The following is a 16,887-nucleotide window of genomic DNA, read 5'->3' on the forward strand; positions in this document are numbered from 1 at the left end:
GATTAATTCGTAGGGAACTTTAGCCTCAGTACCCAGACAATCTCGCAATGTAAACAACATGCTCGCCTTCGTATAGTGCTATTGACAAATGCCGCAGACTTTCATGTCGAATGGCATACAAAGCAGCAGCAGCAGTAGTTGGTCCCTGCCTCAGCGATATTTACATAATCGCAAAAGCATGCACATACAATGCCCTATAGCTCATCACGGACCGAGCCCGGTTTTGTCTCAGCCTCGTTGGTACCAAACAGCTTGAATCCACCAGGCACACCAGACTGAAATACACCTTTTGGGTCAAATTTGACGCTTACCGCCCTCAACCATTTTTTGACATCTTCTCCGTAGCTGGCGATGGGATCTTGCGCCAGGTTATCTGCATAGTTGAGATACTTCCACGGGATATATACACCTTCGTTCTGCAATACTTCCTCCTGTTGATCGATGATGCCCTGGATGGCAGCACGAACTATAGCGTCATCCTTGGTATGCGAATAGGCTACCGTTATAACTGCTAGTACGAGATCCTTCTGTCCCGGTGGAAGACCCAGGGAATTCTGACCGGTTGAAACAGGGTGTGGTTGAATTAGAAGCATCAGTAGCAATCCATCTACTTGATCTAGTGATTTGGCCCCGTGCTCCCAGATACGGAAGATTTCCTTATATACGCGTGAGTCTGGATTGCGAAATGAATAGACCATATTGAGGGACCTTTAATGTAGTTAGAAAGATAGAGTGTTTCTTTTTACCAACCCCGGAGAACCTACCGCTTGGCATGTGGCGGGAGTGTTCCAGCTTGGTCCCAGATCAAGTCGCTGGTATTTGTGAGCCGCAATCTACTCTGAAGTGGTGAGGAAATTGACGTGAAGGGTTGATAGATAGGCGGGTCGGCAATTTCTTTGGTGTAGAATATGACATTACCAACTGCGAAAAAACCATCGCTCTTCTGGTCCGGCTTCTGATGTATCAATGCAACAAACAGACTTGCAGCGTCGTCAAAGTTTTGGGGTTTCATGAAGTTGCTAAATGCATGAGCTTGCGCATCCAGAACGGCCTGAGAGTAACCCCAAATAATATCACCTCCCCATAATCTTGAAAGCGGCCTTGTTTTGAGATCGAACCGTGTGACCACGCCAAAATTGTTCGAACCACCCTTAAGAGCTAGCCATAAATCTGAGTTCAAGTCTCCTGTCGCCTCGACAATGTCACCATTTGCTAGCACTATTTCGTAGGACACTACATCATCGCATGCCCAGCCGTGCTTTCTTGATAAGAAATTAATGCCACCTGTACTACGTAAGTCCACAATGTCTGGGGCTGTACACGCTTTCAACATACCTCCAGTTAGGAATCCACCAACACCTACACCAGATACCCTACCACCCATTACGGTCAGGTTATGAGGTACCAGTTTAGGATATACATTATGCCAAACTGCCCCGCCGCCAATGGATGCTATGGTTTTATCTTCACTGAGATGAACGGAGTCCAAGCCCCGCAAATCCACCGTAATGCCGTCATGTATATTTGCTGCCCCAGAGAAAACAGCATGACCACCGCTTCGGATAGCGAATGGTATCCGGGTGCCGGAGTCTGTGTCTTTTGTGACAACCTTTATGAACCTTGATACGTCCAATGCGTTCTGCGGGGAAAATATGCATTCTGGTACAAGTTCTTCCTCCTGGCCAGAATAGTACGACGACAATGAGTCTTTGAATATCGTGCTAGAGGGATAAGAAACCTTGCCCGGTAATTGAGCTTCAATTTCCCTGCATACAGCATTGTTTGGCTTACCCTGAACTAAGGAGAGCTGGGCCAGGCCGATCGTAATGGCTAGTATCATTCTGATAACGGTTAACTCAACTTCCACACGCCCGCGTGTTTTAGGGCTAGCGACCATGGACAAGGATCGGTACACTTTACTGCCAGGTTGAGACAGTGAAGTGATATGTGTGGCCGAAATTGTCACAGCTTGTGAATAGCAACACTCACTTCGCTGAAACCTTCCAATTCGATTTTCAGGCTACTCGTACGCAGATTTAGAGATTAATGGCGCACTATAAAATAGGGAACCACACATATGTAACACAAGCCTCTCTTACTAAAAGCGAGTGGTTTCGCAGAGTTTCGATGAATGGGATGAATGCCCCGTACGGATGGTCCGATTTGACGTTGGAAAAGGCTATATCGTGTGACAAAGACGAGAATATCTCCTCTCTATTGCTGCAATTCATTACATTCGGTGTGCTGCGCCCGTTGGCTGTTTGTAACTTCGCGGACCGATCCGGGCCGAGAGGCTGTCAACGCTGTGACATCTTCTCATCTTCCCCTTCGCAATCTCGATGGTGTCGGTAGGCTGACTCCGCATCTCCATTGATACACCTTATTGAAGGTTTATTTTGTGATACTGTCGATGTTATAAATGAGTTTGTGTTGGCGGAAGTGCGCTACTTAGGTGTAGACCAATAGCGAATATTGCCAACGTCTGGCTATACAAGCGCACAACGTCCATCAAAAATGACCTCCTCGAAGCCCCTTGTTTTGCTCACAGGCGCATCCGGTTTCCTGGGGTATCTTACTCTGGTAAATCTCCTCAAATCGGGCTATCGAGTTCGGGCTGTTGTTCGCTCGCAGGCCAAGGCAAACAAGATCCTCACCGCCCCTTCGCTTCGGGACCTCGACCCATCCCCCGAAACTCTTCTGTTTAGCATTATCTCGGATCTATCAATTCCAGGCGCTCTTGATGACGCCTTCCGAGATGTGACGTACGCAATTCACGTTGCATCACCCGTGCCCGCTTTTGGGGCCAACCATGGACCACCAACGGAGGAGTACGACGAGTATTTTGTACAAAACGCCGTAAATATAGACGTCGGTTTACTTAAAAGTGCTGCAACTGTTGATTCCGTACGCAGAGTTGTGTTCACATCCTCGTGTATGGCTGTTGTACCATTCTCTTATTACGCTGGTGGAGATGTAGATTACCACGTGCGATTTGGCCCAGACAGCCGAACTACAAATATCGCTGGTCCGCTGGGCAATGACGTTCAGGCTTATGCAGCGGGAAAAATTGCTGCCTTGAATGCCGTGGAGAACTGGATTTCCGAGACCTCCCAGAAGATCAAATTCGACACAATAACCGTTGTGCCTGGATTTATATTTGGCAGGAATGAGCTGACCGAATCCATCGAAGACCTGAGAGTTGGGAGTACGAACTCGGTATTGCTTAGCTTTTTGCTTGGAGGACAAAACGAATGGCCGTACAACGGCAACTCCGTGCTTGGAAGCGACGTAGCGCAAGTTCTCGTCAAGGTACTGAAGCCAGAAGTTGAAGGCAACCAGTCGTTCATTACTTCAAAGGCTATTACATGGGAGGATGCACTTGATACAATTCGGAACCATTATCCCGAGGCAGTCTCGGCTGGACAGTTGAGCGCTACTGGTAAGCAGCCTACATTGCCAATTATACTAGACAGTTCCAAGACGGAGAAGGTTTTAGGAATTACGTTTTCTACATTCGAGGAACAGGTCAGGGAGGTTGCCAACCAGTATCTTGAGCTACATGACGCCAGACAGACAGCTTCAAGGACAACATAGTTAGGGTGAACCGCGAAATAAGTAAGCCAGTATGTATAGAAGGTCACGATGTTGAACTTATAATTTGCAAATTACGAAATGCCATGTATCAGACTGCCCATGGCCCTCGCGTTGTAACTCCCATTGCTAGCAGAGCGCCACCTCCATTGAGAACGAGCAACAGCACAGGTCCCTGTATGACGGCAAAGTAACCGTGCTTATGGTGTTTTCAGGGGGGATTTAGCAAATACGGCGCTGCAGCTTTTTGTCTCGGAGTGAGACATCCGATGTAATGTATTGAATTGAATGGTTTACTTGCTATCTTCGTGTGCACATATTAAAACCTGTAGCCGACAATCCCAGGTACGATGGATTCTGAGCACGTCCCAGAACATGATTAACATCATAGATTAACGTAACCTGTCCTAAAACATAAAATTTCTACTCCATACCATCAGCACGTGCACGTATTTGCCATTATTTCAGTTCTCTGATCTCGCCCCAGCACATACTTGGCCAGCAAACTTGGTAATGGTCAAAGTGGGTGCCAGGAGCTGTTGGAAGGGTATATCAATACGGTACTCCTTGAATATCCAATTCCGCAACTCTGCTCCGATCATACTGTCCAATCCATATGATGCAATTGATCTGACATGCGGTTCAAAGGCATCCTCCGGTATCAATAGCATACGAGCGAGCTTCTCTGTGAAGTGTTCTCTCACTGCAGCAACAGCGTCATCCAGCGTTTGTGCAGTGCGCACAATGTTTAGAATGCTCTGACTGCTGGAGCCTGAGTTGTTGCTATCGCAGGATACATTTATGGCGCGAACAAGGTGGCTGAACCGAGTATCTTCCATATAGAAAACATCTGTAGCCGCCGAGCTTGTGATCGCCTTGTGAAGCAACGAAGGGTCCAGCCCAATGACAAAATGATCCGAGCGCTTGCCAAGTACTTGCGACGAAGCCAGTGCGGCTTCAAATGACACCAACAGGTCTTCTTCGTCTATTCCATAGATACCCTTTCGTCTAAGAGCATCTTCGATCTCACTATTCTCGGCAACAACGCCGACGCCAAGAATCATGGGGAGGATGACAGATGAGGCGGCGGCTCCGTTGGACGTACGGTGGCGGGCAAGTGCATCTAGATAGCTATTTGCGGCTGCATAGTTGCTCTGACCAGGTGTACCAAGAGTTCCTGAGATCGAACTTGTAGTCAAGAAGAAGTCCAGTGGTGTTCCAGCGAGAACAGAGTGCAAATTCATGGCACCAAGGACTTTGGGGGAAACTGCATCTTTCCAATTCCGGAAAGTCATGGAATTAAACATGCCATCCTATAGCAGGCTAGTGTCAGCAACTCTGTGCCATATAATTGCAGATCAGATTGGTCCCCACTTACTCGAAGTACCATTGCCGCATGTACAACGCCTCTAATGGGGTGTTGTGGTGGCACGGCCTCAACTGCACGCACAACATCCGACCGAGAAGTTGCATCGCCCCTGACCACTGTAACAATTGCTCCATCTGCTTCTATATCTGCAATTAATCTAGCGGCGGACTTGGAGTCGCTACCGGAGCGAGAGAGAAATGTAAACCTCCTGGCTCCTAGTTTCATCATCCACGCCGTCAAGCTACGCCCAATACCACCCAAGCACCCAACTAGCAGGTACGTGGCGCTTTTGCTGAATGTAGGCTTTATTCGTTGCGATTTAATGACATGAAGCGGTGTTTCAGACTCTTCATAGGTGATGACAGTAACCGGCTTGTCAAATGCATCGGAATAACTGGCCACAGCGTCGTTTAGGTTAGCAAGCGGAACAGTCGAAATGTCACCAAGACTGGTAGTCGACTCCGCCTTAAACAAGCTTGCAACTTTAGTCAGAAGCGTGGATAGAACATTAGTTCGTGCTTCATATAAGTCGAGTAGATCAAAAGGTTGGTAGCTTGCGCCACGCGAGATGGGAATGTTGTCAATCACTCTCCTATTGAGCAAGTCCTTTCGACCGAAATCGACAAAGCGTCCGAATCGTGCGATGGAACGCCATGCCTCTCTCGCAAGGTCTGCCTGAACTCCATTGCCTCCGCTGATAATAATATCGACACCGTGCCCGTTCGTCAACTCGTTTAGACGCTCGGATAAGCTCTCTTCACCGAGCACTATTACTTGCTTTTCGCTAATGCCCAGTTGGTTTTGAAGCGTGGTCGCTTCCTCGCAATTTTGAGACACGAAGTAGGGTACAGCACGTTTAGCCCTAGCGATGCGGCCGGCCGCAACTCCAGCTGCACCAGTGCCCGGAAGAATCAGGACAGATTCGCCTTTCTGGGCACTAGCTAGAGTCTCAAGGCCATATAGAGCATTTGCGTGAGGAAGGAACTCTCCAACAGCAGCCCTGATTTCATACTCGCCATCAACCTTGAATACTAACGGAGCGTAAGCTTGTTGGTAATTAGCGAATTTATCGGGGTTGAATCCAACCACCATATCACCCGGCTTCAAGTTAGATACTCCAGATCCTGTTCGAGTGACTGTGCCGCCAATGATGTAACTGAAAGTCGTAGGATAGTCTGAGCCCGTAATGACGAGAACGCCTTCTCTTGCCAGGCCCGCCGCCGTAACTCGGATCTCGACGTGGTTGGGCTTTACTACAGTCTCTTCGCCTTCACGCTGAGGCACTTGCTCGAAGACAACCTGGCCCTGGCCCACGAGCCTGCCCGATATGTGCTCATCGTGACTGAATGCAGTAGGTTCTGGACGGTCTGCTCCAATAAAGAAATCGTTCAGCTCCCGGTTTCGCTCCAGACGGCTAATATACATTCTGTCACCCGACACGGAAATTTCTCGCTCATAAAGCGCGTCTCCATTCACACTCGATCGCTGAAACTGTTGTTGTGCTATTCTTGTAACGGATTGAACAACGTTCGCCTCACTGACGCTGTCCAAGTCCACATCCAGCACTCTGAAATCGAGTGAAGCTTGTTCCGAGTTCAAGGATCGACTCAGCCCTTGCACTAGGGCATATTCGGGTCTTTTACCAGTGATAAAGCCACCATTTGTTGTCCATAAAATGGCAGAAACTGAGTTACTTATGGTCTGAATCGCGAGAAACTCTTCCTCTGTTAATGTGAGAACAAGAGGACCTTCAAAATCGGCCAAGAAGATGACGTGCTCAACAGAAGGAATTACTTTCAAATTTCCCACTGTCACAATCCAATCAAAACTCTCCAGAGCAGTTTTAATCTTGTCTACCAGTATGCCACGGTCTTTGCGATAGAGCAAGTGCACCCTGTGCTTGGTATTCAGTGACAGGGGTGAACCATTCGTCTCAGGATTAACAGCATCCATTCTCCCGATACGAACGCCGCTGCTCTCGGCGAAGAACCAACTGATGTCACCATTGCTCGTGTCAGATTCCAATGGAGTCGAAGCAACCGTGATAATGTAGCCGCCTTTCTTAACTAAGTTTTTGACTTTAGATAGTACTTCCACATGCGTGATAAGGAGATCGTATTTGCCATGCTGGAAAGATTGAGATTCTAATTCCAGCTCGGGGATAAGTCTACCAATACTAGCTTTCAAGTATTTTGCCACAGAATCCTTGAGGACCTGTGAGTCTGTCCCGTCCTCATCGATGGTAGCTGTATATTCTGCGAGAGGATTCTTTTGCAGAACCTGCAAAATATTTTGTGTGCCTAGCTCAAGGATCTTGAGATTTGGGTATTTAAACAGGGCCAGCTTGACAAGATCCGGTATAGATAAGTCTTGTTCGACGTTCGTCTCGAGGGTGTCGAAATCGAGTGACCAAACAATCTCGCCATATGGCCCAGCAGCATCATTCACGGACGTCTCAAGCTTTTGTGGCACTGCAGCCTCATAGCTTGTCGTCCGTATATTGATGAGGTCCAGAATCAACTCTCCATCATCAGCAGTTATTTGCGCGCTACCTTCAAACGACCTCACCCCACGTCGAGGTACCCAGGCATACCCCTTGGCGGCTCCAGAGACAAGCTGCTCCTTAGATGGCGGCCAGATAGTCACCTCATCCACTTGAATTGGTACCACTCCGCAAGTCATAGCATTTGTGCGCCCCGCATAGATGGCAGCTATGCTGAGTTGCAGAACGGAGTCCACGGTAGCAGGGTGAAGAACGTATCGCGATTCTCCGAGGCTGGCATCTACGGATTGTTTGATAGCCGTGCGACAGATAGCTTCATATCGTTTACCGTCGAAAGAGATGTCGTCCATATCCTGGAACGTGGGGCCATAGTCAAAGCCCACCTCGCGGAGAGCATCATTCCAAGACTTGCCGGTAGCTCGTTGAGTGAAAACTGGTAGCTCTCGAGGTGCTTTTGATCGTCTTGGATGAGCATTTAGCTTGATACTACCCGCAATATGTTCTACCTGAATTCCTTGCGGCCGAATGGAAGAGACTGCAAAATCCCACCAGTCTCCCCCATGTAGCGATCTGCTAAAATTGGTCATGACCTCAATGCCGTCATCATCATCGGGCGTAACGAGAGCTTTCTTGATAGATACGTCGCGTAGTGTAAAGCTCTCAACGGCAACTGGGTTATTGCTGAGCTCGTTTAGCTGAGTGATGGCCTCCAGGGCCATGGAGAAATACCCAGCAGCGGGGAACACGGCTTCTCCACCCAACGAGTGATCTCTAAGCCATGGTAAGTCTCGTAGGCGCAGTATGTTTCTCCAGGTAGGTTCCTGTAAAGACGTTCCTATGACAAGTTGACCAAGAACATCATGGCGTGGATACTTCGGCTGCCGATGTTCCAGACTGGCGCGGGCTTCAGCCCAAAATGGTCTCGTATAGTTCCATTGATACGGCGGTAGGTCGACAATGGTTGAGCCACGTCTAAAAACACCGCCTTTGACCTTGTTCCCAGATTCATCCAAGTAGGCGGTCACAACGCTATTCATGTCTAGCGAGTACCCACGGAGGAAGAGTTCTCCAGCTAGCGTTAAAAGCTGGGCCGCACTATCCTTGCCACGTATAAGACTGGGTACGTAGTCGAGATGGTCTGCTTTGAGTTCTGCCCTGATTTGCTTTATCGGACCAGCCATTGCTGAATGTGGGCCGATTTCAACCAACAAGTCCACATCGTCGAACTCTGACGAGGTCAGAACTGTCTGAACTGCTTGGTTGAATAGTACCGGGCTCCGTAAGTTATTGCTCCAATAGGCTCCGCCCAACTGAGTTGTTGGGCTTAGGATCTCATTGGTCACAGACGATACCATTTTCACATTCCTAGCTTTAGATTCTGTAGTCGCATGCCATAGCTCCTTCCTGGCGCCATGAATGAGATTTTCATATCTTTCAGCGACTGAAGACATGTGGTGTGAGTGATATGCTTTGCCATTTGTGTTGACAACACGGGCAAAAACTTTGGCGGCGTCAAGCTTCTCTTTCAAGACAAGAACCTCATCAGAATCGCCACTCAAAGTCACACCAGCTGGGGAATTGTGGCAGGCAATGACTACAGAACTGTTCGTTTCTGCAATGTATGGCTGGACTGCTTGAGCCCCAAGACCAACTGCCAGCATTGCACCATTCCTCTTAATGTCTTTTGTGACCTGACCACGGTAGTATGCCACGGTTATGGCTTCTTCGGCAGATATGAGGCCAGCGGAAAATGCAGCTGCAATCTCTCCTGAAGAGTGGCCGACAGTCACAACCGGCTGTATGCCCCATTCAGCCAACAGCTGGACCAAGGCAATCTGAACTGCAGTACAGAGAGGCTGTGAGAATTCGGCCTCGCCAACAGGGGACGTCTTGTCATACTCGAGGAGTATATCCTCGATGGACCATTCCGGACCGTCAATGAGCTCATCAAGAGCGTTATCTAGTGTCCGTATAGACGCAAGGAAAGTCGAACTGTACTCGAGCAGCTCGGCGCCCATTCGTGGCCATTGCGCGCCCTGTCCTGTAAACACGAATCCGATAACCGGAGACTTTTTCTTGTGCTCTCCGAATGAGAAAGATGCAAGGACCTCTTTGAAAGTATCATCAATAGTGCTATGACTAGCAACCGCGAACGCTCTGGAGTTTAAGCGGCTACGCCGGTTTGCAAGCGTATGCGAGAAATCTAGCAAGTCGTACTTCGATGACACGGAGCCATGAGCATCAATATTCCGTATCAAGGTGGCTTTGTCATGAGCTGAAAACGGCAGCAAGAATGGCCGCTTACGGGAGGCTGCCCTTCGTGGAGCTGGCCGCTTTTTTCGTCCTCCTTGGCCATGTTTTGGTACTGCGTCGTCGATATACGTATAATTTCTTTGCACACTGTGGTCAACCAGAGACCCAGCACCCTCGACAATGACATGCGCGTTTGTGCCTCCATATCCAAAGCTGTTAATAGAAACACGTCGCACTGGAAGCTGGCTTGGAAATGGGACAAGCTCCATTGGCACTCTTACTTGCCAATCTTTCCACCTGATACTTGGGCTGGGACGGACGACTCCGCGAGTGGCGGGTATTACGCCCCGTTCAACGATTAAAATAGCCTTTATAAGCGCGGAAAGACCACTGGCTGCTTCAGAATGGCCTATATTTGTCTTGACTGCGCCAATCCAGAGTGGCTCGTCTGTTGGATTTCTTTCTTTGTTCATAGCCAAAGAAACGGCGTGGACTTCTAGAGGGTCGCCGACGGCCGTCCCGGTTCCGTGGCACTCGAAATACCCGGTCAATCTTGGATCCAGATCTCCGCCCCTTTTATATGCTTGTGAGATAACATCCGCTTGGCCTTCTCGGTTGGGATGCGTTATGCCAACCGCCTGAACTTTGCCATTGGAGTTCGTGGCGCTAGATCTTATCACGCCCCGAATTGGATCCCCATCTCGAATGGCATCAGATAAGCGTTTTAAGTATACAGCACCCACTGCATCAGCACGGCCATATCCATCAGCACTTGCATCAAATGTATGGCAAGTGGACGTTGGAGATAGGACCCCGAGCTTTGCCGTGTTCATATGTTGGTCGACGGTAATGATAAGATTGACTCCTCCAACAATTGCCCCATCTGCTTCATTATTGCGTAGGGCATTACACGCGTTATGGAGCGCGTAGACTGAGGACGAACAGGCTGTATTGCAGACGATGCTAGGTCCGTTCAAGTTAAAGACGTGACTTATACGGTTGCTGATAATTCCTGGGTCCACACCCGTTGCTGCCAGGCTATGCCTGAATGAGGGCTCTTTGAACGCCATTTGCTGCCAGTCAGCTGTGAAACTGGCAGCGAACACAGCAGTTCGGGTGCCCGAGATAGACTCCAAGGAGATGCCGCCGGATTCTAGAGCCTCATAAACCACCTCCAGAAGCTTCCGCTGTTGAGGATCCATCCACATAGCTTCAACAGGGGTAATGCCAAAGAGACCAGGATCAAAGGCTGCCAAATCATCGGAGAGAAAATACCCTCCCAAGACTCCAAAACTACCAGGGCGATCGTTATTTTTATGATAGTGAGCATCAATGTTAAATCGGGATGCAGGCACTTTCGGTGTCTGCCCCGTTTCCTTATTAACCATCATGCTCCAGAAGTCACTGGCCGATTTGACATCACCAGGCAATCTACAGCCTAGTTCCAGAATTAGTATCAAACCAAGACAAGGTACTCATAATTTTACTTACCCATGCCAACAACTGCGATCGGTTCCAGCTGTTTAGACAGTGGTTTCTCGGAGTACCCAGGAAACGAGGTGGCAGGATATTCGTTTCGTCCAGATTCTGCGGCTGACGCGGCCTCATTGTAACCGCTATTAGAGTACTCTGAGGACGACCTCGAAGACCTCAAGGTACCGGGCATGGCGTTTTCTGGAGTGCTCTTGAGTTGAACTGCTTTAAGGGAAATGATTATGTTTCTTAGCCGTTATTTACAAATGTCTGATAATCAGAGTTCGCTTCTAGAGGCTTCAAGAGTACAGACAGAGCATGGATTTGCTTCTGCAATGATAGTTATGGCAAAGTTTTGCTTCTGGGGACATCCTAGCGGAAAAGGGATAAATTATCCAAGATTAGAACTTCACAAAATCATCAATACATGATAGAAGACCGGACCGGACCGAAACGACGTGCAGGATTTCCACCAGTAGAGCATTCGGGCCTTGGAGTTTTGTTTCTGCTGGTTGAGCATTAGCTCCCCTGTCCATGACTTATCATGGCGCAGAAAAGCCACCGGAGAGGATTGCAATGCAAGCACAATTTCTACCGAACATCATGTTCTTCCGCGAACTTCACCGGCCATGTGTTTTGCTACATGCCGGAGGATGTGCGTCCGAGTTCGTCGTTATCCGGATCGAGGTCGACCATTGGTGGACCCCTGAAGGAGAATATTTTGCCAAAAGAGGACGACGGCATCAGCTGCCCGAGCAGAACTCAACCACACCGAATGCTCACACCACATCGGCATCCACCTTGCCGAAGCATCATTAGCGCGAAAAACATATTCCCAACAGCAGAAAATTTGACCGCAGGTCATTTCTCTGCGCAAGAGTCGGAAACTTGGACACAGGGGCTTCTTTCCGCTGGATCATCTATGCTGTCCATAGATTCCCTTACACTTACATGTACACCCATTGTAAGTGGCCTACCTAGTGTCTTACCGGAGCTCGAGAACAGCATTCTCTAAAGCCACGTTTAACGCATTGGAGAGTACACCGATACCAAAATCGTGAACATTTCTTCTATCGTAAACCTTTTGGGCACGTAGGCCGTAAGAATTTAGTTGCCTCTGAACTTTGATCAAACAACCCGGTAGTTTGCAAATTCGCGCTGTAATAGATTTAGGGATGAGGGTTACGCAGGTACGAGCAATATCTCTTTGCATAGCCGAGTGTTGTCTCTATTGTCTATGTGATCAAGTAGTGTCTAGGTACCTTATTACAGTCGACATATAATTTAGTGAACAATAACTGCTAAGAGTTCCTTGTAGTTGCACATAATGGCTCCTTAATCTGATTGCTTTTGTGGACCGTAAAACCTTGATGTTTAGCTACATTTCCCCCGAGTATTCCGTATCGGAATTATTCTGCAGTAGTGGTAATAGTATATTTAATGTCCTTTGATGTCCTTTAATGGGGCTTGTATGTTTGAGTAGTTTGATGCTAAGATGACGTAACCAATACATTGTTCAATGTATGGTTACTTCGGATTTCCATTCCTAAAATGGGCTGCTGCGGAATATTCTAAATTAAGCGTGAGGCACAGACATTAATATTGCCTATAACTGTTTATGTCCTTTGGTAGTACGATGCATGTGTGATGGTCCCCGATCATGTCGACTTTCCGCCCATAATAAGATGGATGCCAAACCTGCACCAGGCCCCAAGATTAAAACAACGCCTAGCAGACATATAAGGCTTTTAAACGAGATGTATCCCTGCAAATGATGAAGGATACCTAGTCCGTAGCACACCACGGTTCCCACAATGATCAGAAAGTCCCACTGCAAAAATAGTAGAGCCCCAGCAGTAAGAATATCTGATGCACCACGCTGAACAGCGGTATGGTTTGGCAAATATAAGTCGAGAAACGTTAGATCTGATTCTTTTGAAAACAAGGCGTAAGATACTACACCCAAATGAGTCAGGCTGCTAACAGTGCCGAGTATCCAGTACACAGACTTGACGGGGTAGTCGAACACCCGATACGGCATTTGCGTAATCACTGTTTGAGAAACCACCTGAAATCCAACAAAAAGGAGTGGTGTAAGAAAGAACAAAGCTATTCCGAATTGAATATTGTATGGAGATTCGTGGATTAGTGCCGGTAGCAAAAGCGGAATAGGCAACAACAAACTCCATAAGGCAGTTAATGGAAACGCCTGCGCCGAAATGGGCTGCGGAGCGGAAAACGACGACTCGGCGAATTGGATGACATGGCGGCGCGCGTAAAGAGGCAGAAACAACGCGACGCCAGCACAGTTCCAGAGATATTGCCATAGTAGCGAACTGTACCAATCAATTTCTCATCTCATAGCATTGGATTAAACGTTAGAGGTATTAGACACTACTCACGATCTCAAACCTTTGGGCACTGTTGGACGATAGCTCTCAACCAGTGTCATCATGTTAATGACGAAGAGCGCCGCCACAAGATCGACAAGCATCAAGTACGGAGCGAGTTGTCGTAGATTTGCCAGGCCAAAGAAAAAAGCAATTAGGATGCGAAGAGGGAAGTCAAGCAAGGGTATCCCAGAATAGCTCATCCTCATTGACGTCCCGTCCGGAAAGACACCACGCCACGCTGTGCTTAACAGCATCTCTAAGGTGCCATTCACACCCATTACAAGCCAGAGTAGAACGAAAGCTAAGCTACTAAGGCTTGCAAAAGTTATTGACAGGCGTTCAGTAGTCGTTGACATATTAACTCTATGAGAATGATGCATTGTACTGTAGTTGTGGAAGACAAGAAACTGGGTATGGCAAAATGTTGCCACTCTTGATCGTCGACAGCTAGACTATGAAGTGATTGTTGTTTCTGACTAACACGTTCTGATGGGCTCGTGTTTTGATACACAGTTTTACCAACCGGAAGTAAAGGTGCGGGAAGTAACAATCATTTGCTCAGCAACGAAGCATCTGCCACGCCAATCATCGGCTAGTTTGAGCCGACGGAGCGGCGGTCGCGGTCCGGAGCGGGCATGGCCTGCCTTCGATGCAGGAATGGGGTTCTGTTGAGGCCGGATTTATGACATTTCATTCCTTTGTCAGATGCGCTGCAAAATACCGAGAAATACTCAGGCCGACAAAGATGATGGAACCAGGAGTAGAATTATTTTGATGTCGGTGAACGTGACCCGACGGTGACTCTCGCGGAGGGCAGAAGGCATCACTCGTAAACGGGCAAAAGAGACAGTCATCATTTCTTAGCCCATATGTCAGATTTCTCCCAAAATTCCAAGTTCGCTATTAAGCGGTCTAATTTAGCAGACAAGCATCCTCCGAGCAAGTAAGGTCTGTTGTACACCTCTCGCCATGACGACAGAGATAGAACAAGTAGACGTTATAGTGGTTGGCACAGGTATGCAACAGTCCATGTATCAGCTTAAGCGCAATCGAGAGAAGCTATACAACATACGTACGTATGTTTATTATATTACGCCAACTAATTTGAGGAGTATAGGTTGGAATGGACTTATAGCAGCGAAAACATACCTCGATTTTGAACCAAGTGCCAACCTTGTTCTTCTCGATGAGCAACAATCTATTGGTGGGGTATGGAGTGCAGAAAAGATATATCCGAGTCTGTATGCTCAAATTAAATATGGGCTTTTCGAATACTCCTTCTATCCAATGCGGCGAGAAGGTATTAGCCCAGATGGCTACATATCAGGCGATACGATAAACACATACCTGAATGACTTCGCAAAGGACTACGACCTTATTCGTAGAACCAGATTGCTGCACAAAGTGCTACGAGTTGACCGTGTCCCAGTGACACAGAAGTGGAGAGTAGATATTGACAGCAAGGCATCCCTCGAATGTTCCAAACTCATTTATGCCTCCGGGGCAACCTCGCATCCAGTGATACCATCATGGCCAACGTCGACAGGCTTCAACGCAACGATCATACACTCTTCAGAAACTGGGGGTCACCTAAGAGAATTGCGAAATCTGCGAAGAGCAACGGTTGTTGGCGCTGCAAAGTCTGCCTATGACACAGTTTTTCTGCTTCTACAAAATGGAGTAGCGGTTGATTGGATCATTCGGGAGAATGGCACAGGTCCGCTGGCCATTATGCCCCCAACGATTCTAGGGATAGTTAATTCAATGGATGTGATTTCAACTAGAGCCCTGGCACTGTTTGGGTCGAGTATTATGAATACGAAAGGACCTGCCTATAAGTTCTTGCAGAGAACCTGGTTAGGCAGAGCCTTCGCCAAGACATTTTGGAAGTCTGTTAACCTAATCGCTGAGCTGCACGCTGGATACTCCAAGACTCCAAACGCGGCAAAGTTGAGGCCACTTCCACGCGGCAATGGGTACGTAGAAGTCGATGTACATTGATCTCACAAAATCACACCGGAGCTAATAGTTTAGTAAAGTGTATTCTGGGCAAATGCCGGATTAGGTTGCGCCAGTGTACCCGATTTCTGGAAAGTGTTTCACTCAGGGCACTGCACCGTTCACCGGACTGAAATTGAGTCATTGGGGGATGATAATACGGTTTCTCTACAGAACGGGACCGATATCCAAACTGAATACGTTATTCTTTGTACAGGCTTTGACAAATCATACCAACCATTTAGTCCGGAACTTCAGCGCCAGTTAGGCTTAGCTGCGGACGTTCAACATAACCACTGGGCAGATTTAGATGCTCGCGCCGAGATATCTGTCGACAATTTGTTTCCGTCTCTCGCCCGATCGCCAGTGCCTCCAATCACAAGTCTGCAAAACAAAAGCAACTGCACCATCAAGGCGGAACAAGATACCAGTAGTAAAGCTGAACAAGACGCGCCCATGCATGGGCCTAGCCTCCACTATCGACGCTTGGTCGTGCCAGCCTTGGCAGCAGAGGGAGACAGGTCTATATATTTTCCTGGCTTCATTCATACTATCTACACACCTTTGGTAGCAGAAGTCCAGGCGCTCTGGGGTGTAGCCTTTCTACAGGGACTGGTCAACCTGCCAACACAAGAACGCATGGAACAGGAGGTGGCTGAATGGAACGTATGGTGCCGAAAGAGGTACCTTGCACAAGGCAAAAAGCATGCATATGCTATCTATGACTTTTTGTCCGTAAGTACACACAAGCACCCCGCGAGACCGTACAGGCATAATGGGCAAAATTTGCCAGTCAAGCCACCTCTTGCTAACATGTCCAATCGAACTAGTACATTGATACGCTTCTGAAGGATCTAGGTATTAATACGGTGCGCCGAAAGAATCCCATTTCCAATTTGTTCCTTCCTTACTATCCAAGTCTATACCGAGGATTAGTAGAGGAGTTCAAGAGTATGTCCCAAAGTAACCGGCCAGTTGAGGAAGCTTAAATAGTTATACTGTTTCTGTTGAATTAATTCAATATGAGCTTTGGATTGTAGTTCAAAGGGCTTCTGGTTCTATTAACAACCGTGGTATAGGGGAGAAATCGATAGCGCCAGAATGTGTTGCTTTGTAGGGTGTAGTCTACCCAAACCCTTAAATAATGCAAATACAGCTTTAGTTAAGAATAGAATTATTTGCTAAAACTGTCTAGGAATTATATTTTGAGCTGATATACCCTTGTTTAAAAAAAGATGTAGATAACACACGAGATAAGATTCCTCTATTATGAATTGGAGGAAATCTAAACCGCCCTCAAGTCCAAC

The 16,887-nt window shown here is 47.8% G+C and overlaps 4 protein-coding genes across 4 annotated transcripts; 2 read left to right on the top strand and 2 right to left on the bottom strand.

Annotated features, from left to right (window-relative positions):
- Nucleotides 1-194: 194 nt before the first annotated feature.
- VFPPC_10369 (FAD binding domain-containing protein) lies at nt 195-1,840 on the bottom strand (the record flags this gene model as incomplete). The annotated part of the gene is made up of 3 exons (XM_018288751.1): nt 195-708; nt 765-1,284; nt 1,336-1,840. 3 exons carry the CDS (start codon nt 1,838-1,840, stop codon nt 195-197), a joined length of 1,539 nt encoding a protein of 512 aa, XP_018137333.1.
- Nucleotides 1,841-2,514: 674 nt separating this feature from the next.
- Nucleotides 2,515-3,594, top strand: VFPPC_10370 (reductase; the record flags this gene model as incomplete). The annotated part of the gene is made up of 1 exon (XM_018288752.1): nt 2,515-3,594. One exon carries the CDS (start codon nt 2,515-2,517, stop codon nt 3,592-3,594), a length of 1,080 nt encoding a protein of 359 aa, XP_018137334.1.
- A 420-nt stretch (nt 3,595-4,014) lies between these two features.
- Nucleotides 4,015-11,382, bottom strand: VFPPC_10373 (polyketide synthase; the record flags this gene model as incomplete). Its single annotated transcript, XM_018288753.1, has 4 exons — nt 4,015-4,017; nt 4,086-4,904; nt 4,970-11,154; nt 11,208-11,382. The coding sequence occupies 4 exons, from the start codon at nt 11,380-11,382 to the stop codon at nt 4,015-4,017; spliced, it is 7,182 nt and encodes a 2,393-aa protein (XP_018137335.1).
- Nucleotides 11,383-14,551: 3,169 nt separating this feature from the next.
- On the top strand, nt 14,552-16,697 carry VFPPC_10374 (monooxygenase; the record flags this gene model as incomplete). The annotated part of the gene is made up of 5 exons (XM_018288754.1): nt 14,552-14,654; nt 14,700-15,558; nt 15,622-16,315; nt 16,411-16,531; nt 16,660-16,697. 5 exons carry the CDS (start codon nt 14,552-14,554, stop codon nt 16,695-16,697), a joined length of 1,815 nt encoding a protein of 604 aa, XP_018137336.1.
- Nucleotides 16,698-16,887: the final 190 nt, after the last annotated feature.

The sequence above is a fragment of the Pochonia chlamydosporia genome (assembly GCF_001653235.2).
Source record: "Pochonia chlamydosporia 170 chromosome Unknown PCv3seq00011, whole genome shotgun sequence".
In the NCBI taxonomy this organism is placed as follows: domain Eukaryota; kingdom Fungi; phylum Ascomycota; class Sordariomycetes; order Hypocreales; family Clavicipitaceae; genus Pochonia; species Pochonia chlamydosporia.